At 39.4% G+C, this 25,793-nt stretch overlaps 1 protein-coding gene and 1 long non-coding RNA gene across 2 annotated transcripts in view; one reads left to right on the forward strand and one right to left on the reverse strand.

The window, feature by feature from the left end:
* LOC118631672 overlaps positions 1-7,331 on the reverse strand; it is a 78,399-nt gene extending 71,068 nt beyond the window's left edge. The window contains exons 1-4 of the long non-coding RNA XR_004959886.1: positions 7,268-7,331; positions 6,201-6,223; positions 5,366-5,488; positions 2,634-2,688 (exon numbers count right to left, since the gene is read on the reverse strand). This is a non-coding gene — a long non-coding RNA (uncharacterized LOC118631672). The remainder of the gene's footprint in view (positions 1-2,633; positions 2,689-5,365; positions 5,489-6,200; positions 6,224-7,267) is intronic.
* Positions 1-25,793, forward strand: part of DNAJC5B (DnaJ heat shock protein family (Hsp40) member C5 beta) — a 95,585-nt gene that overhangs the window by 38,706 nt on the left and 31,086 nt on the right. The window contains exon 3 of the mRNA XM_036264173.1: positions 2,605-2,732. Coding sequence (XP_036120066.1) covers positions 2,614-2,732 — 119 coding nt within the window. The 5' untranslated portion in view covers positions 2,605-2,613. The remainder of the gene's footprint in view (positions 1-2,604; positions 2,733-25,793) is intronic.

A 25,793-nucleotide genomic window follows, 5' to 3' on the forward strand; every position in this document is an offset into this window, starting at 1 on the left:
AACTAACACTCTGAAACAATTTTACTTTGTCTGATGCTAACAACTCTGCAGCAGCCACCATGCACTCTTTCCCAAACTCTCCCTCTACATGAGGCCTCGGCTTCTTTGCAACTAGCTGGCTACTATATCACTTGTCTGAATAACGGTGTCTCTGTCATGACAAGGTCTAGTGAAAGCGGCTTGTTGTGATTCCAAACACTGCTGAAGAGCATTGATTTTATCCAGATGCATTTGACCTCTCAATTCATTGAAGTTAGCATGTTTTGAGCTATAATGACGCTGCAGATTGGCCTTTTCCATTACTGCTAAGGCATTGCTACAAACCAGGCACATAGGTTTGCCTTTGACTTCAACAAAAAAATAATCATTTGTCCATTTCTCTTGGAAAGATTGACACTCTACATCAAATCGTCTTCTCTTTGTAGTTGCCATTTGTAGGATGTCACACCGCTTAAGTTTTAATAACTATCCAGTGTGTATGTCACTAGCTAGGTGATTATTTTGCTTTGATCACTGTTCTAATCCTGCATCTTGGATTAGAAAATATCCAATGTTCATATCATCAACTCCTAAGGTCTTTTCTATGTACTGTAATTTCCTTAATCTTCATCTGAGATTCAGTTTTTGTGAGGATTATTGATCGTGGATGTGTGGATAAAGGTTGGATCGGAGTTATTGTCTGTGCTGACAAAGAAGTTGACAACATCATTGTCAGTCATCAGAGGCAAGGTCATCAATGTTTCAAGGAATCACCTCATTGCATCTTGTCTCATCATCACCAGATTGCCATAGTTTGCCAGTCTGTTAATACTTTCGCAGCTTGTACACTTCCAGCCTGCCTGGCACCGACTGTCCTCTGAGTCACCGTGATATAGGCAGACAGGCCTCAGGCAGCCTACGAGAAGTACATGTGTCTGTCCTGTCACATACTCATATGTGTCCTGTCTATCCTTAATGGACACTCCTTGCTTGTCTCTCAAAATTTATTATGATTCATTGAATATACATTTATGTTGCTATGAAAAAGTCTCCTAGATTTATTCAATTTTATTTATTTATTTATTTATTTATTTTATCCTCACCTGAGGACATTTTTCCATTTTTTGTTCAGATAGAGCGGGAGGGAGAGAGAGGAAAAGAGAGAGAGAAACATCGACGTGAAAGGGACATAATTAAGTGGCTGCACCAGCATGACCCAACCAGGGCCGGGGACAAACTGCAACTGAGGTACATGCCCTTAGCGGGAACTGAACCCGGGTCTCTCTGGACTGCAGGCCGATGCTCTTACCGCTGAGCCAAACTGGCTAGGGCAGATTTATTGAATTTCAAGTCCTGCCTGCAGTTGCCTTGGCAGAGTCAGACTAAATGATTTCTCAGGCCTTATAAGGCCCCGAGGGCCAGCGTTCCTCACCCCTGACTAAGCATAAGGTTTTCAAGGTTTATCCATATTGTAGCATGTGTCAGAATTCCATTTCTTTTTATGGGTGAAAAATATACCATTGTATGTATGTACATACCACGTTTTCATTTATCTGTCTATAAACATTTGGGTTGTTTCCGCCTTTTGGCTTTTATGAATAATTCTGCTATGAACAATGGTGTCCATTCTTGTTTAATATATTAACTCATTTAATTCTTACAACAGTTCCATGAATTTAAGCACTTTTTTTTTGCCTCCAATTTTCAGATGGGGAAGGTCATGCAGCTGGGTCATGGCAAGGCCAATATTGCAACCCAGAGGGTCTGACTACCCTGCACTCTCTGAATTACACACTGTGCTGCTTTTAATAGAAAGTTACTTTATCATTTGAACTCATTATATCCTGGGTACATTATATACATTATTTCTAGATGTGGGCTTTTTTTATCCTTATATCACAGGTGCAGACATTAAGGCTTGCAGAGATTAAGTGGTAGATGCAGAAATGCTCCTCAGTGTGCTTGCTACTCTGGGTGACCCTCCATGAGCCAGGACGTAGCAGGAAGATGGTTCCTTGGGACCTGGACTAGCACAACTCTTTCCGGATAGACCTCAGGGAAAGGAGCTCTCTCAGGGGCAGAAGCCATGAGCACCCCCACGGTTACAGGGCTCCCAGATAAGACCAGGACATTGTTCCTTGATACTTACAAAAAGTTGTTTTGTTTTTATTTTTTTAAACCCTTGCCCTAACAATGGCTAGGCTAATAGGGTCAAATGGATGGTTATTTCCATTGCTGGCTAACTTTGGAAAGCTGACCAAAAAAAAAAAAAAAAAGAGAGAGTTATGCAAATCCTGGCAAAAATAAATCTACACATGTTTGACCTGTGAGGATTGTTTCTTAATAATTCTGAAATAGCTAAAAATCTAGGTAACATTTTGCTTCTACTTAACCATGTGGACAAAGCCATATGCTATTTGCATAGCTGCCTGTGGCCTTTCATACTGGCTTGAAGGTCTACTTTTGGCAATCCTAACCCTTTCCTCCCCTCATTTTGCAGCTGACACAGAAATGTACTTCAGGTTGTCATTTTACAAAAGATCAGAAATGAACTATTTTCCCCTTTAGAGAGTGGGATCCAGTATGCATAACCTTCATGGCTATTTCCCCCTTTTGGTTTTACAGCCTGAGAAAATGGCATGTAATGTACCTACCCAAAGACAACGGAGTATGTCGACCTCTGGAGAAGCTCTATATGAAATTCTTGGTCTGCATAAGGGAGCATCAAATGAAGAAATTAAGAAAACCTACAGGTACAAAGGCAGTTCAGTGATGACATTTCCTGTACTTCTAGTGATAGTTATTTTGTGATTGGCAAGTGTTTCCAATTAAAGACATTTGCTTCCTGCTAAGACCAGGTAATCTCAGTTTTGGAGCTCATGTTTCCTGTTCTATAAATACAGGCAGTTAGGAATAGAAAGACAGACATCGATTTTATGAAAGAATTGTCTCATGATGCTCGGCCTTAGGAAAGGGCAGCCTATGTTCTAAGCCTCCAAAGAGAGAGATGGGGCGGGGGTAAGAGACATCTCATTGTGAATGACTGGGAGTTGTGATTTAGCCCATAACCCATATGATATTGTTTCAGTGAATCTGGTAGAAGGATTTAAAAATAAATAAATAAATGGGGGTTTGTTGCTGTATTGTATACAATACTTTTTAAATCTTTAATTTTGATCTTTCATATTAGCTCTAGTTTCAAGTTAGCTATTTTGGGGAAAAATTGAAACATCTTTTCCTTTAAAGCTCCAAGGCATTTTTTTTTTAAAGGAATGAATACAAAACTAATTTAATTATTATAGAAAAACTGGAAACCACTAAAAATAAAAGCAATAATATTTATCCATAATTCTACCTTAATGATAATTATCATTGACATGTTTTCTTTCTAGTCTTTTTTTCCTGTTTAGATAAGAAATTTCAAAATCACATTGGATTCATCTATGTTCTCTATCTTTCACTTTAACAGGGTTTTATCATAAAAATATCTTGATGTTATTAACTATTCTGATTTTTAATGCTATGGCTATTCTCTTATCTAATTACTTTATTAGCTATTTTTTAAACATGTACATTCTTTTACTTTTTTCCTATTAATTTCCTTGTATATAAATAATGATGTATATTTTCAATTATTTTCTTATTTATTGAGGAATAGAGTTGTGTCTTTAGAAAGAAAAATGAATCAAAATATAAATGAAAGTTTATTTTTAATCGGTTACTTCTTATTTGGCCTTGAATCCTTGCATTAGGTTTGTAAAACTTATGAATTTTTTTGCTTGTTTGTTTTTTGATGTATGTAAGTTTAACATTTTTTAGTAGATAAATTTGTGGATTTTAATTTATCTGTCATGGTTAAAAGCCTCTCCCAATTACAATATTATAAAAATATTAATTCATTTCTTCTAGTACATTTATTAATTTATTTTATTTGGTTAATCCTCAGCTGAGGATATTTTTCCATTGATTTTTAGATAGTGGAAAGGAGGGAGAGAGAAACATCGATGTGAGAGAGACATGTCAACTGGTTGCCTCCCACATGACCCCAGTCGGGGCCAAGATCAAATCTGCAACCCAGATGTATGTCCTTGACTGGGAATCAAACCCATGGCCCTTCAGTCCCTGGGCAGATGCTTTAACTGATGAGCCAAATCGGCCAGGGCTGGTATTACTTTTTCTATATTAAATCTTTGATTGATTTGTTGTTTGATGTGAGGAATAATGGTAAGATTTCAGGTTTATTTTTTCCTAAATCACTAGCCATCCAAAATTTATTGAATTCTACATTTTTATCTACTGATGGTAAAATTCTTTAGCTTTGGATTGGAACCTTCACCATGTGGTAAACTGTAGTACCCAAAATGCCTTCAAGAAGCATGTATTGAAGAATAAATGACAGAAGTGAAAATTGCCATTTGAATCCAAACAGTTCTATGAAAATGGTAAAGTCTGATCAAAGTCAATATCAACATTGTACCTTATATTTCAGTTAAGGTGCTGGGGAGAGAAAGAATCTTTCTGTTTTATTGTGTGCTAGAGCTATCCAGGAGTGTGCCTGGGAGCTGCTCAGCACTGTGTGTGGATGTCCTTGGATGAGTCACTAAACTTGACTCTTAGGCTTTAGGGCTGAGACATTGTGCTGGGGTGGGAGTTGGGAATCAAAGTAACTGTATTGTAAGCCTAATACCTACAAAGATGCTCTCCAAAATGAGAAATAAGTGATACCTAACTGCCTTGTATGTTTTAAAACCCACTTTACAAATGTGACTTTTAATTGCCTTTATTAATTTTGTAAGCTAAAATTTCAGGTCATATTCTAATTAAGGCACTAATTATGCCGAGCTGTTTACAAGTTTAATAATTACAACCTAAAGTCTTTTCATGTAATCAGCACCTTCCTATTAATTTTGTTTTAATGTCATACAAATATTATTTTTTCAGCTGATTAGGGTACTAGTATGCTGCCAAAAGCATCTGCTTCTATCTAAATTACACATTTGTATTCTGCAAGTTATTTGAAGTATATGAGCAGGCTGAAAAATCTACTGAGAATATTATTCTTATATTCAGAGATCTGGATCAAAGCAGCCAAAATACAGTGAAATTAGAAGTCAGTGAAATTTAATAAAATTACCGACTGTTGATTCCATACGGTGCTTGACCTCTGTTGATCCTTGGTTGTGCTCTTGGAAACAAGGCTGAGTTAGAAGACATTTTTTCTCCTTTTATATTTTATTTTTATTTTTGAATAGATAACATATTATCTGATTAAAATGAAATCAAATAGATATACAAAAAGTCTCCCTCATACCTCAGATCCCCAAGTTCCTGAACCTGCAGGGAAAGCAATTCCTTGCGTATCCTTCTAGAGAGATCTTATACTTACCTACACAAGCATATATACAGACCATCTGGTCCCAGCAAGATGGTATAGGTTTGTCTCTGTTTCCATGTGCTAAGCATGACTAAAAAGCCTTGGATATAATGCAAGAGACAACTAAAACAGAACCTTGAAAGGTGGAAAGAGAAGATGAATTAGTTAGGAAACACAGGACAAGGGAACAACTCAGTGGTGAGGCATCTTATGACTCCCCACCCAAGAGAAGATAACCCAGGCCTGGCCTTTCCTGACACCCACTCCAGCAATAGAAGGCAGCCAGGTAGAATCTTATTCTTCCTCCCAATTGAACAGGAGCCCTGCCAGCAACTATAGACAAGCCCAACAGAAACAGCAAAGGGGATCAACTGAAAGTCCTTATTACAAAACTGTGCAGAGGACTTTCCCTCCAGCCTGAAACTCCCCTTTCTCACCCAGAGACCTTACTCGACAGGGGGCATTAATAAGAAGGTTTATGCCACAACACAGTCTGAGCCCAGCAAGTGCTTTTTGCAGCCTGGAGATTCCCTTCTCCCACCTAAAGGCACCAGGCAACCCAGGCAGGAAGCTCTTTTCACTTCCTGAACTAGTACCAATGGTGCCAGTGAGGGCTCCAGAGGCAGGAGACATACCAAACCAATGCAAATAACACCACAGACGCTCTGAAAATTAGATCGTCAGTGGAACCACAGTCCACAAAAGTAAGCTAGAAACTTCATGTTAAACCCAGAGTGGTTGCCCGTTAAAATAAAAATATATATAAATAGGACTCAGTCTCCTAGCTAAAATGTCTAGATGAAAATCATTGTACACAGAACAGCCATAAAAAAGAAGGAAATCTTACCTTTTGCAACATCATGGATGGACCTGGAAAGTATTATGCTAAGTTAAATAAGCCAGTCAGAGAAAGACAAGTACCATATGACTTCACTTATATGTGGAATCTAATGAACAAAATAAATGAACAAAGTGGAGACAGACTCATGCATACAGAGAACAGATTGATAGCTATCAGAAGGGAGGGGATTGAGGGCTGGGTGAGAAGGATGAAGGGATTAAGCAAAGAAAAAAAAAAGAAAGACTTGTGTACACAGATAACAGTGTGTTGATTGCCAAGGGTGGTGGTGAGGGGATGTAGAAGAAGGTAATGAGGGAGATAAATGGTAATGGAAGGAGACTTGACTTGGGGTGGTAAACACAATACAATATACAGATGATGTATTATAGAATTGTTTACCTGAAACCTATATAATTGTATTAACTGATGTCACCCCAATAAATTTTTTTTTTTAAAAAGACCACAACTTTCATGAGAGAACATAATCTGACTTCCACACTGAGATGAGCCAGATATTGGATTTATCTGCTAAGTGTTTTTAAATAACTATAATAAAAAAGATTTAGCCCTGGCCGGTTTGGCTCAGCGGTTAGAGCGTCGGCCTACGGTCCGGAGAGACCCGGGTTCGGTTCCCGCTAAGGGCACGTACTTCGGTTGCAGTTTGTCCCCGGCCCTGGTTGGTCGTGCGGGTGGCAGCCACTCGATGTGTCCCTTCACATCGATGTTTCTCTCTCTCTCTCTCCTTTCCTCTCTCTCCCTCCCACTCTATCTGTACAAAAAATGGAAAAATATCCTCGGGTGAGGATAAAAAAAAAAAAAAAATTTAGCAATGATAAATTCTCTTGAAACAAATAATAATTAAAAAAAAAGATATTCCACCAAAGAAATAGAAGTTATTCTTAAAAAGGAAACAAATGGAAATTAACAGAACTCAAAAATGACAGAAATGCTACAAATAACTGGAAGAGCTCTGTAGCAGAGAAAGATGACTGAGGATAGAACCAGTGGAGTTGAGGACAGAAAAATGGAACTTAGCCAATCTGAACAAGAGAGAGAGTCAACTGAAAACAAACCACAGAGTCTCAGGAACCTGTAAGACTATAACAAAAGGTCCAACATTTATGGCATTGGAGTCCTAGAAGGGAAGGAGAAAGAGAATGGGATTGAAAGAGTATTCAAAGAAACAATGACTAAAAATTCCCCAAACTTGGCAAAATCTATTAACCTATAGATCAAGAACCTGAGTGAATAATAAATAGGGTAAATGTAAAGAAATCCATGCCAAGACACATCATAGTTAAACTTCTGAAAACTAAAGACAAAGAAAATACCTTGAAAGCAGACAAAGAAACAACACATTATTTATGTGGGAACACCAAGTCAAATAACTGCAGATTTTTTATCTGAAACAACAGAGGCCATAAAGAGGTAACACAACATTTTTCAAGTGCTAAAAGAAAAGAACTGTCAACTCTGAATTCTGTATTTGGTGATACTATGCTTCAGGAATTAAGGGGAAATAAACATATTCTCAGATGAAGGAAAACTAAAAGAATTTATCACTAGCTGATCTACTCTTAAAGGACATTCTTCTAAATAAAGAAAATGATGAAGAAAGGAATCTTGGATCATCAGGAAGGAAGCAAGGAAAATAAAACATGGATAAATACAATAGTCTATCCTCCTCAAGAGTTTTCTAAATTACACATTGAAAGGTGAAAGTCAGTGGTTCCATGTGTGCAGGCATGCTAAATAGCAATCTCAGACAGTGAATAAAGAAAAATTGAATTTATTTAAAGAAAGGGGATGGGGGATGGGTATATCCAAAGGGAAGGGCTACACATCACAGAGCCATGGGGTATTGGGTTGATGATGGCAGCCTCTAGGAGCTGGAATTTCATCCTTATATGCATCCACTGGCTGGAAGCTTTTGTTAGTCAGTGAGTTTTGGGGTCTTGGTTGGTGGGTTTGAGCAGGGGGTTGGATCTACAGAAATGCAGATGTGCAATTGGGTGCCTCTTTGGTTGCTGGTGTCCAGATGCATTTTTTGTCTGGCCAGTTCTCCTGTGGTGGGAAGTTTGGTCTTTGTTCTCCTAGGGTGGGGAGGTTTGCAAAATGGACTTTAGGAATTATATTGTCTGTGTAAGTCCTAACACATATGATGATTGGTATAGAGTTTATAACATCATCTGATACTCAAGACAATTATGTCTAAAATTGGGGAGGATAATGGGACCCAAATGGGAGTCAAGTTTCTACACTTCACTCAAATTGGTAAAACAATATCAGTAGACTGTGATAAGTCATTTATACACACACACACACACACACACACACACACACACACACACATATATATATAGTAATACATACCAAAACATTATGAGTAAATCTAAATGGAACCTTTAAAAGTATTAAAATAACCCACAGGAAGACAAAGAAAATGGAGGACTGAGAAGTAGAGGACACAAATGGAAAAAAATAAGATGATAGACTTAAGCCCTAACATAATAATTATATTAAATATAAATGCTCTAAGTATACAGTATATTTTTCCTTCCTTGTTATACAAATGGGGGTGTACTATCACTCTTATCCTGCACTTTGCATTCTTCTTTTAACAATGTACTTTGGAGATCATTCTCAGGAATGATCCATTCATAAAAAGTTTCATTCTTTTCACACTTCAGCATCACATTCCATGACATAAATGTTCCATGACTTAATCAGTTCCCTGTTGATAAATATTTAGGGTGTTTTCCAACTTCGAGCTTCTCAGGAAAACCCCATGGTACCAGAAAGGTAGAGAGAGGTGGGGGGAAGGAAATTATCTTAGCTCCTGTCCATGTCCAAGTTTTTGCTGTGGCTCTATTCCAAATTTCTGGAGCAAGGATCTAACAGGCCCAGCTGGGTCAGAGATTCTCACAAGTCTAGCAGACTCTGACTAGAGATCTGGAATCACAAATACCCACTAACTTAGCAAGGCCCATGAGATCCAGTTCTATGGGAAGGAAAAGGGGCAACATTTGGGAAGGAAATAATGTCTTTAGTTCTTTATTACTTTAAAAAAATTTAACATAAATAGCAGCCTCAGACCTATCTCAGCCCCATCTTGTATCTATTTGTAAATCTTTATCATAAAATCTTCCTGTAAGTAAAGCATCTTTTTTCTTCCATCATTTTTCCTACAATAGTATAACCATATTCATTTTTCAGCTGGTAAATTGGAGTCCCCAGCTACCTCAAAGGACAGCTGGGAGGAGTGACAAGAGGAAGGCTTATATATCAATCCATCATGTACTGAAGCTCTTGTCTCACTGAGATTTTATAAAGAGAAATGAGATCATTTTTCTCAAAGCATGTGGAGCCCTTTGTGGAAAAGCACAATGAAAACATCAGGTACTATTATGAATGGATAGATATCCTCATCATCCTTAAAAGTCTGAAATTACCCAGCCATTTGCTGCTTCTATTCAAAAACCATTTATCCAGCATAAAGTGACTTTTTGCTCCATGTCAAAAGTGCCATCTCACAAGATGAGACTCATGGTATGTATGAGTTTCATGCACGGCCTTCATTATGGAATAAATCTGCTGTTTATATTGCACAGCATAATCATTCCAAGGAGCTTGAAGTTCAAGGCTCATTTAATCCAAATTTCTCATTGCTGGGCCATGCCACTTAATCCTAACAGTGTTTGCATGAGATAAGCAAATAGTATTCCCTATTCTCCCACTGCCTAAAAGTCTTTACTTCACTTGTTCACGCTCTCTGAAGGAGACTTATTTGAGTTAATCAAATACACTTGAAAAGGCTAAGCAGTTACCCATCTTGCACATATTTGCCGTAACTTTAAACTGGCATATTTACCCCTTTCACCTAATTTAAGTAGTCTCTTTGAGGCAACAGGAATTTGAGCTGGGAACCTGGGGAAGAAGGAGAGGAGGAGCGAGACACTGGTGAATGGTAGGACAAATGGGCCGGTTGTTGAAATAAGATACTCAAAGATTATTCTCTAACCCCCAATACCAGGCTGTGGTCCCTTTACAGGGAACTCAAGAACTTGCATTCTTCTCTTAACGATGCAAGAACTTGGGAACTCAAGAACTTGGGTTCCCTGTAAAGTCTTCACCACCCAAGTCCTTCTAGACTTTCCTCTGGGAAAGTCTCCCAGGACCCAGGAGTGAGTTCATCCCCATGTAGCAGTGTTGCTCCACCAAATCAGGTTTCCATCCTGTTAATGATACTGCTTCCCTCCCAGTGGGCATGCTGATGGCCACTGCTGGCACAACCCTGGGCATGCTGGGTAGGCTCTGCTGCTGCAGCTCCTGTGGTTCTCAGCTGGGCAGAGCTGTTCTGCTATTCTGTGCCATGCCTGGCAGGTATAACAGGTGCTCCTTGCTAAATACTCGGTGACCAAGTCTTCTGATTACTCCTCCAGGCCAAGAAGCCACCTGTGGCATTCATCTTGAGACTTGAGGGAGTCACCAGTGCCTGCTGGGCTGTGTGCCACTGGGAGGTAGAAGGCTGGATGTAGGGGATGGCTCCCTCCTTTTTGTGATACCCTCTGTTAAAGCCTCCAGTGAGTGTCCAGGTTTGTTAGAAAAGCTCCTTCCATCTTTTCTTATAGATGTCTTTCTATAGGACCCAAACATGTGCTCAGAGGTGAGTCAGAGAATAGCAGTAATGACTCTATACTTAGAATCTCCATCTTTTCTGACTCATAAAACTTTGCTCCTTGGTCAAGCTCATGATGCCTGGATCTTTCTTCCCTAAAATGACATTTTTTTTCAAGGAGCCTCCTATCCCACCTCCAGATAGGCTTCCATCAGGCTGCCCCATTGGTTCATCAGACTTACCCAGCCGTGGCTACCCCAGCAGGGTGTATGACATGGATTCCTTTCCGACAGGTTCTTCAGGCTTGGGGGACTTCTGGGAGGCTGCGTCCATGCCTCCAGGAAGGCCCTGATGTGCTCAAACTCCCAGCCATGAACAGTGAACTGTAATGGCTCAAAGATGCATCCACATCCCATCATAGCCCTAAAACAAACAAGGCTGCCTGTTCCGTATTCCTTTTAGTAACTTGAAAGAGGTAAATATAATTTGCTGCTCAGCAAGCACTTTGAGTGTGTGATTAGATCCTCCTTTTCTTGATATTGACTGGCGCATAAAACTTCTTCACTCCAAAGACTGTTGATTTATACCTCCTAGTGCTACCGAATTATAGCAGATGCCAAGAAGGCTGATCCGAGCACTTAGTACCGACTATATGCCTCACAATCATTAATGGCTTTCTAGCATCAAGTTCTGTTCATTATTCAACAGATATTTACTGAGTACCAACTATGTGCTGGGCAAACAGGAAAAATCCCTGCACCCCTGAAGCCTATATTCTGGGCTGGGGGAGTGGGAATGCTTAATTATAAGTGAAATATACAGTCTATTAGATGTTGTAAGTGCTGTGCATAAAGCAAAGCAGGTAGGAGGTGCTGGGAGTGGTGCTGGAAGTTACATATTCTTTTAAAGGTGTTCCACGTAGATTTTAACACTAAAATCCCTTGGTTGCCATGAATTCTAAGTATGCAGTAGAAGTTAAGAGCACAGGGTATGAATTTAGAAAAACCTGGACTCAAATCCCTTCTCTTAGTCTCAGTTTCTTCCTAAGTAAAATACAGTTAATGATACTGAGCTCAGAGAACTGCTGAGAATTAAGTGAGGCATACATGTAAAGTATTCAGTGAGGGTCTGGCACACGGGTACTGGGTGCCGCAACAAATGCATAAGAAGCAATAGAAAAAACCCTATAGAATTGCATTCTTCTAACTAGTTAGGGCCTGGATTCAAGGAGAATGTCCAAGGAGAGAGAGAGAGAGAGAGAGAGATTACATGGAGCCATTTAGGTGGGTTTGGGGAAGGAGGGAGACCTGTGGGGGGCCTTCCTTGAGACCCTCTATATGCTCCATGGCCCACTGTGTTGTGCCATCAGAGCATAAAACCCTTACAGGTTTTAGTTCCTTCCTTTCTTGTCTGCCTCTTCCGCTGGATCAGTTCTCTGAGGAAAGGCACAGTGCTTTGTTTTCCTTGCTCTCCAGCCCTAGCACCATGCTAATGTTTATCAGATACAAGAATGAATTGGTCAGCAAATAGATTTTGCCTCTGGGTTTCTCCTTGATTATATTCTCAGTTTCTTCAGGATCATTCTCAAATGTTTGGTCACTTAGCTGGACAGGGCATCATGTACACTGAGCCAGTAAATAGGGACAGATCAGCAAGGAAAGGTCATAGTTTTAGTTTGGGACCTGGTGCATTTTGTAGGGCTGTGGGACCTTCCAGTGAGAAGTAGTTAGTGGATAAGGAAGGGAAAACTGTAGAAAATACAGCTAGTTATGCAATTTGGAGAATGTGAGTCTTGAGTATTCAAAATCTCATGTGTAACTCAAAAGTTAGTTTTTATTTACACTGATATGTACATTTTTGAAGTTAGATAAAAACAAGATTAGAATGCCCAAAAGGGAGGCTGACTGATTTCCCTTGGTGCAAGAAACTAACAAAATGCTGGCCTACTTACTGAATGAGATCTAACTCTTCCTTAACGTCTCAGAGACCACAAAATCAGAGTGAAGTAGTTTTATATATCAGCACCTGGGTCTCTGTGCCTCATGGGTGAGCTTAATTTCTCCTTGATGGCAAGGTTCCAAATATCCTGGTTCATAGAGCAACAGGAATTCAATTGATTCTTCTATTTCATTCAATTTTACATGGAACTTTCTGGAACTCATCTTCCATCTCTAAAGAAGTGATCTGCCTCAGAGTAGACAGATGAAAGTAAGTCAAAAGGTGTTTTCACAAGGAGCAGAAAGGAGTGTCATTTCCATAATGATTTGTGGCAACCCCAAGCTGTGGTGCTTTTACCCATAATTATTAGCAATTACAGGTCATAACAGAGGCTGCTGATGAATAAAGTGTAAATGTCAGGGGAATGCATAGCTAATAGAAGAATTGTAAATATTTACAAGGCAAAATGATGATTCAAGCTCACAAGATAAATTGAAATTAATCTCTATCAAGCACTAATTTGTTTCCTGAATTCTAAAACCTTCCACTAAAAACAAGAGAAAATGAGGCTATGTCAGAATTATCTTCCAGGTCAGCTGCAAAACCTCTCTTCTTCCATGGAAAATCTTCCACTTAATCCTCTTATTTCATGCAACTTCAACTAATTTGTTCCTGGGCACTAGAATCATAATGATCAATAACTTTTCTTCCACCCACTCATTCACTCAATAGCTATTTAGTATTGGATACTTATTCACATTATACTGTGAGAGATGATAAAAAAAAATCATGGCATCATTCTGTCTATGTTACTTGCCATATACCCTGTACCTATAGCCATGACTGATAGACTAGTGCTTAATAAGTAGTTACTGAATAAATACAGGTATGAAAGCACTCATGAATAAATCAGTGAGAAAGATCAATACTTCCTGGGTGCTTTAGCAATGGGTGTCAAACCAAGTAATCTAATATACTAATTAAAAGAAAGTATGTGCACATAAATTTTAAGGCAAGGGTATGAAGGTACAACACTGTTTGACCTCAGTGAAAATTGTTAAATCTATTGCATGCCAAACTGTTCCTTAAGTCTGCTTTATGTCTATCAGTATTATTTAAAATAAAGCATAAATAATAAAAGTATACTTTCAAAGGAATATGTTTTCTATAAATTTTAATGAACTTGGTATAGATATTAAAACTATTGATAGGCAATGATGTCAGTGAAAATGGTAGTGTAAGGAACTCCCAAATTCTGCTCCTCTATAAAAGCAACTAAATATTTTAAAACAAAATAGCTGTTAGAATAAACCTTTTTGGAATCTGGAAATTGACCAACTATAAGACGTTGTTGAAAGAAATGAAAGAAGACACAAATAAGTGGAAAGATAGTCCATGCTCATGGATTGAAAGAATTAATATTATGTCTTGGTTGGTTTGGCTCAGCGGTTAGCATTGGCCCATGGACCAAAGAGTCACAGGTTGAATTCTAGTGAAGGGCACATACCTGGGCTGCAGATTCAATCCCTGGCCCTGGATAGGGTCATGCAGGAGGCAACCAACTGATGTGTCTCTTTCACATCAATGTTTCTCTCTCTCCCTACCTCCCTGCCTTCTAATCTATCTAAAATCAATGTGGGAAAAAATCCTCAGTGAAGATTAACAAAATTAAAAAAAAGAAAGAATTAATATTGTTAAAATGTCCACATTGCCCAAAGCTATCTACAGATTCAATGCAATCTCAATTAAATTCCAATAGTACTTTTCACAGAAATAGAACAAAGAATTTTAAAATAGGTATGGAACCACAAAGGACCATAAAACTCCAAGAAGAAAACATAGGTAATAGGCTCCTTGACATTGGTCTTTGCAATTATTTTTTTGATTTGACAACAAAAGCAAAGACAACTAAAGCAAAAATAAACAAGTGAGCCTAACTAAAATGTTTCTGCACAGCAAATAAAACGATTGGCAAAATGAAAAGGTAACCTACTGAATGGGAGTAAATATTTGCAAACCTTATATCTAATAAGGGTTTAATATCCAAAAATATATAGAACTCATACAACTCAATAGGAAAAAAACAAAACAAAACCCATCTGATTAAAAAATGGGTTGAAGATCTGAATAGACATTTTCCCAAAGAAGACATACAGAGTTGAGTACCCGAAAAGGTGCTCAACATCACTAATCATCAGAGCAAGTTTCTGCTGAGGGCTTTGACTGGAACCAGTGTTGAGAGCTGCTGTTGGAACTAGGAAACAAGGTGTGGATAGCCATTTCTCCTACATTCTAGTCCTGTTCTCCCTTGATGTCCAGAGTTCAACAAAGATTGCTTTAAAAAAACAAACACAAGAATGTGTATTTTTCCCCCCAAGAAATGTAATAAGGTTAGAGGCCCAGAAACTTTTTTTGGGATCCTGAGCCAGTTACAGAGATCATGAATTGTGTGCAGCTCTCAGATTCTGGGTGAGCTGTGCATTGAGGAGTCAAAGGATTAAAATATAGTGCTCAAAGATCTTAGAAGACTATCCATGGTCTACTGGTGTGAGAACTTCAAGTCCTCGTTCTCTAAAGTAGTAATTTTATGATCAGTGTAGACAAATACTTCTAATATATATTGGACACATTTTATATACTGTGTTTGCATAAATATTCTAGTCTAGTCTACGTTACTAGGGAGGGTAAAGAGCTGGGTCTTAAACTAGCCATTGAAAAGAACTGTACTTTGACCAGAAAACTATATAATACAAAGCTCTATCACTGGCATTTGAACTTTTCAAAAGTTTAAGTATTTTTATCTCTAATATTAAAAAACATACTCAAGCATACTCTCATAAATTCAAGTTATTAGACATTCTAATAAAAATTCGGGAAGATTATTTGCCAAGGAATCATTGAAGTACAGTGGAATCACTGTCTTGACTGCCACTAGAGGTCAGTACTTGACTCTCAGTGTGGTTCTACATGAGGGAAAAGACCAATTCTCTGAAACAGATCATCATTTATGGTTCCTATTGTTATCTCATGCAATCTGTCTTGAATCATGAATGTGACGGTGGATCCCAGAAAACACCCAGTTTCTGGGGTGAGATGCTCAGATATTTCATCTATAAATGTGAGTAAATCACAGGACTGTGTAATGTGTCTTCTGAGGGCCCTGGGTAGGGCCTTGGTGGTCAAATTACTCGAATCATACATGATGGGAGCAGGTGTTCAGAAATAGTTTTATAGCAGAGGTAGTACTGGCATCATTATTTGCCAAGTGGTGCCCTGACTTTGCTCTTCTGTCCCTTCACTCTGTGCTAATCATCACCCAGTGGCTACTGCTTCCTTGAGCCCCACTAACATTCCTGTTCTAGCTTTCTCTCAGTAAGTAGCACATTGTATTAAAGGTTCTTGTAGGGAGTGAAATTGTATTGGGTTCACATATACAAAAAAGTTGTAGGGTGTTGAGTACTTGGGGGCTGATCAAAGGAAAGGATATAACCAAGAATGTCGGTAACACACAACATGTTTTATTCAGCAGTGCTTCAATAGGATCACATGAGAGGGAAAGTCTCTCATAGCATTGGACCATTCAGAGACTTGTGGCATTAGGCCACCCTCAGAAGAGGAAAAGGGCAAAGGCACTCCCAGCAGAAGCGTGGGGGTTGGAAAGGAGGCCTACTCTCTAGGTGGTGTCCCTCAGGAGCTTAGTGAGGAGTCTCGGAGCCAGAGAGCTACAAAGGGCCATGGCGACTTGAGTCTTATAACCACAAGGCTGTACCTTATCAATGGCCAGCAGATGTAGGGTGAGGTCTTGTAGGTATGCAAAGCAGGCAGGCTCTAAATAGCTAAAAATTTGCTTGTTAGGGTTATTTTTAAAATACTTAAATGTATAAAAATTTGAGATAGGCAACCGGTAGGGTTTTGAGCTAATGGGTCTCAGCCTGCAGTAAAGAAATAACAGCCCTGGCCAGCGTGGCTCAGTTGATTGGAGCATTGTCCCATGTGTTGAAGGTCTCAGCTTCGATTTCTGGTCAGGGTATATACCTAGATTGCGAGTTCGATTCCCGGTCGCGGCACCTATGGGAGGCAACCAATCCATGTGTCTCTCTCACATCGATGTTTTTCTTGCTCTCTGTCTCTCTCCCTTCTTCCCTCTCTAAAATAAATTTAAAATAAAAAAATAATGTAGGGTCAACATAGAGGTGCTTTGGCTCATTTATATAATAATGGTATAAATCCTTTTGTGGAATTAATATATATTTGAAAGAAGAGAATATAAACATAAAAAGTAATCAGAAGTCTCTGAATTAGAAGTTTCTTGTTATTACTGGCTAGGTGTTTGTAACAGTTCTCTCTTCTGCTGAGAACAACTGAAAAACTAAAAGGAAAGTTCTATCTCTAAATACACATCTTAAAAGCATTTGAGAGTAAAGAATTACTGCTAACTAGGTCATACTATGGAAAAAAGAAGCTGAGAGGCTGAGCAGGATTCTACAAGGGGGAAAAGTTTTGGACCCTGGCCCAAGAAGAACGGGAATTATGCAATTCTATTTAGAAGTGCAGCATCCCAGGAGAAAGGGCAGCAAGGAAGTAAACTATCTGTGGTTGATAATTACTTTAGTGATCCTCCCAAACTGTGTCCTCTGGTATTCATGTACTGTGGAGTCCTCTTAATCTGAGTGGCTCTCTGACCCGATTTAACCAATAGAATGTGGCAGAAGTGATGATTTACCTAAACCTTTAAAAGGCCTAGCAGCTTCTATTTGTGTGAGCTGGCTTAAGCCAGCCACCATTGAAGAAATATAACTACCCTGAGAGCATCATGTTGTGAGGAAACTCACCTACCTATGTGGAGAAGCAACATGGAGAAGAGAATCCCCAGCCCATAGCTCCAGCTGAGCTCCTAGCCACAGCCAGTGCCACTTACCAGCAGGTCAGGGAGGCATAGCCAAAGCCAGATAGAGCTAGACAAGTATTCCTACCAAGTCTAACTCATAATTATAATATTGTAGGCAAACAAATAAAATGCTTGTTATTTTAAACTACTAAATTTTACTGTAGCTTTCTTACACATAAATAGATAATGGAAATACCAATCTTGTAAGGACTGTAACTAAACTCTGAGCCATTCATTGGTTAACCAAGAAAATCTCAATCTCTGATATTGCATTAAAATAATCCAGTGGACTTCCGGTCAAGATGGCGGGTAGGTAAACGCGGTATCGCGTCCTCCCACGACCACATCAAAGTTACAACTAAACTAAAGAACAACCATCATTCAAAACCGCCTGAAATCAAGCTGAATGGAAGTCGTACAACTAAGGAACTAAGGAAAAAAAAAAGCAGCTACATCCAGACTGGTAGGACGGGCGGCGGCGCGAGGGGGGGCGGCGGCGGCGCAGTGGCGGCGGAGCGCGCAGCGGCGAGACGGGCTGGTCCCACACCCAAGCGTGGTGGATAAAAATCAGGAGGATCCCGAGGCTGGGAAGGTCCTTCCTGAGGACTGAGGGGTCCCCGTCCCACACCAGGTGCCCCGTTCAGGGTTCCAGTGCCAGGAAGAGAAGTCCCCATAACTTCTGGCTGGAAAAACCAGCGGAAACTGAGGCTCAGGGAACCTGAAGCGGCTGGAACCCCAGGCAGCTCCCTAAAGGGCCCGCGCACGGACTTATCGGACTCTCTCCCTCTAAGCTTGGAGGGGAGGCAGCTCGAGGGGCGCCAGAGACATACAGGGAAGAACTGAGCGGTTTGGCGCTGGAGAGGGGGCTTCCTCGGGGACAAACGTGCTGTCAGAGGCCTTTGTTCCTTTGGTGAACCCTTCCCGGGGGCGGCAGACAGAAGCCATATCTGGGACTATAGCAACCTGGCTCACACTGGTAGCCCCGCCCTGCTGACTCCCTGAGGCCCTGCCCTGCCCCACACAACTTTCAAGCTGTTGCCACTTGCTTAACCATAGGATTGGCCAGTCTTGGATCCTGCTTCAGGTTTTTTCTAAATTCTTTCAAACGAGCAGCACCGGGTCTCAGCGAGCCCCATACCTCTCATTAAGTAATACACAGAAACAAACACAGGGAGGCAGCCAAAATGAGGATACAAAGAAACAGGTCCCAAATGAAAGAACAGAACAAAACCCCAATAAAAGAACTAAGCGAAAGGGAGATAAGCAACCTAACAGATACTGAGTTCAAAATACTGCTTATAAGGATGCTCAATGAACTTAGTGAGAACCTCAGTGAACTTAGGGAGGGCCTCAAGAGCATAAAAAAGTACCAGTTAGAAATCATGGATACACAGTTAGAATTAAAGGAGGCATTAACTGAAATAAAGAATAATTTACACAGCTTCAATAATAGAGTATGTAGATCCAAGGAGCAAACCATCGATTTGGAATATAAGGAAGCAAAAAATCCCCAATCAGAACAGCAAAAAGAAAAAAGAATCCAAAAAAATGAGGATAGAGTAAGGAGCCTCTGGGACAACTTCAAGCGTGCCAACATTCGCATCTTGGGGGTGCCCGAAGGAGAAGAGAGAAAACAAGAAATCGAAAACCTGTTTGAAACAATAATGGCAGAAAACTTTCCTAACTTGGTGAAGGAAACAGACATACAAGTCCAGGAAGCACAGAGAGTCCCAAACAAGATGAACCCCAAGAGGCACACACCAAGACACATCATCATCAAAATGCAAAAGGTTCAAGTCAAAGAGAGAATATTAAAAGCAGCAAGAGAAAGGCAGCTAGTTACCTACAAGGGAATACCCATTAGGCTGTCAGCTGATTTCTCAAAAGAAACTTTGCAGGCTAGAAGGGAGTGGCAAGAAATATTCAGAGTGATGAAAAGCAAGAACCTACAACCAAAATTACTCTATCCTGCAAAGCTGTGATTTAGAATCGATGGACATACAAAAACTTTCCCAGACAAGAAAAAGTTAAAGGAGTTCATCACCACCAAACCGTTATTATATGAAATGATGAAGGGTCTTTTTGAAGAAAAAGATAAAATGTATGAACAAACAAAATGGCAATGAATACATATCTATCAACAATGGAATCTACAAACAAAATGAACAGGAAGAACAGAAACATTCTCATAGATACAGAGAACATTTTATTGGTTGCCAGTTGGGAAGGGGGTTGGGGGAATGGGTGAAAAAGGTGAAGGGATTAAGAAGCACAAATTCATTGCTAGACTGACAAACCTCAAAGGGAAAGGGGTTGGGGGGGGGGTGGGAAGAAATAAACCAAAGAACTTATATGCATAACCAATGGACACAGACAATAATGTGGGAAAAGGTGGGAGGGGGGCAGGAGTGGGGAGGAGGGGGTCAATGGGGGAAAAATGTGGAACATCTGTAATACATTTTACATCCAACAATAAAGATTTGGAAAAAAAATAATAATAATAATCCAGTTTTGCAGGTGCCTCTAAACATCAGAAAGTAGGAAATTTAAATGTTGTCTGGTATAATATAACATTTTCTTAGTTCTCAAATTATTTCTTTAATAGTTTTAAATTACTAGCACACAGAAATGATAAAGTGCTCAAGTCAAGGAAATATGAACAAGAATCAGCAAAAATGATAAAATAGAAACAGAACTGTGGAAACCTCAGGTATTAAAATGATCAGATAAAGATTTAAAAATAACTATCAAGATCAAGAAAATAAATTACAACAATGAGAATTTGCACAGAGAACTGAGAATTGTGAAAAGGTACAAAACTTCAGAGTTTTAAAAATAAACATACATTTTCTAACTAAGAAAACACAACCACCAACTCAAGGACTCAAAAGTACAGTTAACATATTAGAGAGCTGACTGGAAGATAGGCCAGAAGAAAATAACCAGAAAGAATTACAAAAGGACAGAAAACAATGCAAGAAGATAAAATACATAGAGGATCCATTAAGACGGCCTGAGATAAATGCAACTGGATTCTGAAAGGACAGTAGAAAGAGAATTAAGAGTATAATACATGTGACTTTTCCAGGTTCACAAATGATATAGATCCTTAAATACCAGAAGCCTAGTAAAAGCCAAGAAGAATAAATAAAAGAAAATCTATGTCCAAGCATATCACAAAAAAATTGCTAAATATCAAAGATGAAAGTCTTTAAGGCAATCAGAGAAAAAGTAGACTATCTTCAAAGAATAACTTACTACTACTAGATTTTCAACAGAGATAATAAAAGACAATGGACTAAAATCTTCAGTATGGTGTAAGAAAATAATTGATAGCCTACAATTCTATATCCAGAAATTATACTCTTCAAAAATAAAGGTAATCAAACAAAAGTGTTGGTGAGGGTATGGAGAAAAGGAAACTCTAATATGCTGCTGGTGGGAATGCAGACTGGTGCAGCCACTATGAAAAACAATATGGTGTTACCTCAAAAAATTAAAAATTGAACTTCCATTTGACCCAGTGATCCTGCTTCTAGGAATATACCCTAAGAAGCCTGAAACACCAACCCATGTTCATAGCAGCACTATTTACAATAGCTAAGATCTGGACACAGCCCAAATGTCCATCAGTAGACGAATGGATAAAAAAGCTGTGGTACATGTACACAATGGAGTACTATGCAGCTGTAAGAAAGAAAGCTCTCTTATCATTTGAGACAACATGGAGGGACCTGGAAAGTGTCATCCTAAGTGAAACAAGCCAAACAGAGAAAGACGAGTATCATATGATCTCACTTCTTTGTGGAATATAATGAATATAACAGTCTGAGGACTGGGGTAGTCCCAGAGACATGGAAGTGGGGTACAGACTGACAATCCCCAGAATAAGGGGTGGTGGGGGAGAGATAAACCACGGAACTTATATGCATGTATGCATGAACAATGGACATGGACAACAAAGCTGGGGACGGCGGGCAGGGAGGGAGAAGGGAGAATCAGTGGGGGGGAAAAGGAGAAACATCTGTAACAAAAATAAATAAGTTAAATAAATGAAAATAAATAAATAAATAAATAAATAAATAAATAAATAAATAAATAAAGGTAAAGTGGAAAAAATGGCGGCAGAGTGAATGAAAGCTACACAGTTTGTCTCCCAGGACCAAACAGGAATTATAACTAAAATAAAGACTAATCATTGGGAAAAGCCAACTGAAGAACAGCTGGACAGAACCACTACAACCAGGGACACCAAATCGACCTTGGTAGGAATCGCAGAGGCACATGAGCACAGGTTGGGAGTCTGTGGAGCAGTGGAGAGCTGTATTAGTGGTGTGCACTTCCTGCTGAGAAAGTGGGGGTTTTAAAGACAAATTATCAAGAAAAGCCAACTGAAGAGTAGTTGGACAGAACCGCTACAACCAGGGATGCCAAATTGAGCCTGGTAGGAATTGTGGAGGCACATGGGCGCAGGCTGGGAGTCCTTGGAGTAGCAGAGTATTAGCAGTGTGTGCTTTCCACGAGAAAGCAAAAGTTTTTTTTTTTTTTTTCAAAAGCACCAAAACAACTACAGCCGCTCACCTTGGGCTCAGACAGAGGGAGGGCAGACTGGACTGGAATTGAGTGAAAAGACGGCTCCTGGCTCCAGAGGGGTGGATACAGGGAGTTCTATACTGAATCACTCCTTCACGGGACAGTACCCATATTACTCAAAGAGCCCCTTCTCAGAGCCCTAGGGAGAAGCAATGTCCCCTCCCACAGGAATTCAGCACCACCAGGCCAGGCCAGAGAAATGCAAATTAAGGTTCCTTAACATTTCATTTTAATGAGCTAGTAAAAGCCTCACTGGCAAATCAACTATAGCCACTCACCTTGGGCTCTGGCAAAAGGAGGGCTGGACAGGAACTGAGTAGAGAAGGTCCAGAGGGGTGGATGCCAGGAGTTCAGTATTGAATCACTCACTCACTCACAAGACAGTAGCCATATTATTCAAAGATCCCTTTCCTAGAGCTCTGGGGAGAAGCAAGGGACCCTCCCACAGGAATTCAACACCACCAGGTCAGGCTAGAGAAATGCAAATTAAGGTTCATTAACATCTAAATTGAATAAGCTAGCAAGAGCCACCTGAGGCTCATCAAGCAACTGAAACTAATAGCCTCCAGGCAAATAGCTAGAGGATAACTGATCCTTTTCTTAGCTTGCAAATCTACCCAGGAAAGTAAGACTTGACAGTGGTGTTGAACGTGGGTCCTCCCACAGTCATCCAAACCCAGTAGAGGGAGCCACAAAGAGCAGAACACCAACACTCACAGGCAAAATTTGGCAGGCTCCAAAACCCACTGAGACAGCCAAAATGGTGAAATAAAAACACAAATCCCAAATGAAAGAACAAGATAATTCTGCAGGAGAAGAAATAAATGATAGAGAATTAGGCAAGATATCAGAGGAAGAGCTCAGAGCAATAATCATGAGGAAGCTGAACAGCATGAGTAAAGAGCTTAATAGCATGAGTAAAGATATAGAAACTTTGAAAACCACCCAAATGGCAATGAAGAAAGACATAGCAAGAATAAAGAACGCAGTGGAAGGAATAACCAACAGAGTAGACGAAGCCAAGGACCGAATCAGTGAATTAGAGAGAGGGTAGAAAAAAATCACCCATTCAGAAAACCAAAAAGAAAAAAAAAACAATTAAAAAACAGAAAGAGAGCCTAAAAGAACTGTGGGATGTGAAGCATAACAACATATGCATCATAGGTATGCCAGAAGAAGAAAAAAAATGAGCAAGAGTTAGAGAATATATTTGAAGAAATAGTGACAGAAAACTTCTTCTTCTTTTTTTTTTTTTATCCTCACCAGAGGATATTTTTCCATTTTTTGTACAGATAGAGTGGGAGGGAGAGAGAGAGAGAGAAACATCGATGTGAAGGGACACATCGAGTGGCTGCCACCCGCATGACCAACCAGGGCCGAGGACAAACTGCAACCGAAGTACGCGCCCTTAGTGGGAACCGAACCCGGGTCTCTCCGGACCACAGGCTGACGCTCTAACCGCTGAGCCAAACTGGCCAGGGCAACAGAAAACTTCTTTAGCTTGGTGAAGGAAGAAGGCATTCAAGTCCAAGAAGCCCAGAGAGCCCCAAGTAAGAAGAACCCAAAGAGGCCCACACCAAGACAAATAATCATTAAAATGCCAAAAATTAAAGACAAAGAGAGAATCCTAAAGGCAGCAAGAAATAAGCAACAGGTTACCTACAAAGGACCCCCCATAAGGCTATCAGCTGACTTCTGAACAGAAACACTCAGGCCAGAAGGGAATGGCATTAAGGAATCAAGGTCATGAAAAACAAGACTACTCTATCCAGCAAGGCTATTATTCAAAATAGAAGGTCAAATAAAGAGCTTGCCATATCAAAAAAAAACCTAAGGGAATACATTAGCACCAAACCAGCACTGCAAGAAATATTAAAAGGACTGCTGTAATTAGTAGAAGAAATAGGAAGAAAAATATAACCACATTAAACAGAAATGGCAATAAATAAGTACATATCAATAATAACCTTAAATGTAAATGAATCAAATGCTCCAATGAAAAGACACAGAGTAGCTGATTGGATAAGAAAGCATGACTCATATACATATTGTTTTCAAGAGATCCACCACACAACAAAAGACTCACATAAGTTGAAAATGAAGGGATGGGAAAAAAATTTCCAAGCAAATGGAAAGGAAAAAGAAGCTGGGGTAGCAATTCTCATATTCAATAAAGTAGACTGTAAAATGAAGGCCATAACTAGAGACAAAGAAGGCCACTACATAATATTGAAAGGATCTATCCAACAGGAGGATATAACCATGGTAAACATATATGCACCCAACATAAGTGCACCAAAATACATTAAAAAACTTTGGAGGACTTCAGAAGAGAAATTGACAGCAATACAATCATAGCAGGGGACTTCAACACCCCTCTGACATCACTGGATAGATGTTCTAGGCAAAAAAATTAACAAGAAAACAGAAACTCTGATGCACTAGATCAAATAGATTTAATAGATATCTACTGAGAATTACACCCCCAAACTGCAGAATTCACATTCTTCTCAAGTGCACATGGGACATTCTCAAAGATAGACCACATGTTAGGACACAAACTAAGTCTCTATGAGTTCAACAAGATTGAAATCATATCAAGCATCTTCTCAGATCACAATGGCATGAAACTAGAAATCAATTATAACAAAAACAAGAAAAAACATTTAAACACATGGGAGCTTAATTGCATGTTATTAAACAATGAATGGGTTATCAAGGAGATCAAGGAAGAAATTAAAAACTTCCTGGAAACCAGTGAAAACACACAACAAAACTAACAAAACACAGCAAACACAGTCCTGAGAGGGAAGTTCATAGCACTACAAGCCTACCTCAAGAAACAAGAAAAAATTTTAATTGATTATCTAACCTCACAACTGAAAGAACTAGAAAGCAATCAAAAAGAAAAACCCACAGCCAGTAGAAGGAAAGAAATAGTTAAGGTCTGAGTAGAAATAAACAACATAGAAACTAAAAAATGATTCAAAAGATCAATGAAACAAAGAGCTGGTTCTTTGAAAAGATAAACAAGATTGATGGACCCTTAGCCAGACTCACCAAGAAACAAAGAGAAAAGACCCAAGTAAACAATATCAGAAACAAAAGAGAAGTAACTGACACCACAGAAATACAAAGGATTGTTCACAAATATTATGAACAATTATACACCAACAAATTGGACAATCTAGGTGAAATGGACAAATTTCTAGAAACACAGTCTCTCAAAACTGAACTGGGAAGAGATAGAAAACTTGAACAGACCAATAACAATTAATAAAATTGAAGATGTAATAGAGAAACTCCCAGCAATCAAAAGCCCAGGCCCAGACGGCCTCATGGGGAAGTTTTACTGCACATTCAAAGATCTAGCACCCATTCTCCTCAAACTATTCCAAAAAAAATCCAAGAAGAAGGAAGACTTCCAAACACGTTCTATGAGGCCAGCATAATTCTAATTCCAAAACCAGATAAAGACACTACAAAGAAAGAAAACTACAGATGTCATATCTTGACATAATAAAGGCTATATATGAAAAACCTACAGCCAACATCATACTCA

This window comes from Molossus molossus, unplaced genomic scaffold (genome assembly GCF_014108415.1).
Source record: "Molossus molossus isolate mMolMol1 unplaced genomic scaffold, mMolMol1.p scaffold_m16_p_16, whole genome shotgun sequence".
Lineage (NCBI taxonomy): Eukaryota > Metazoa > Chordata > Mammalia > Chiroptera > Molossidae > Molossus > Molossus molossus.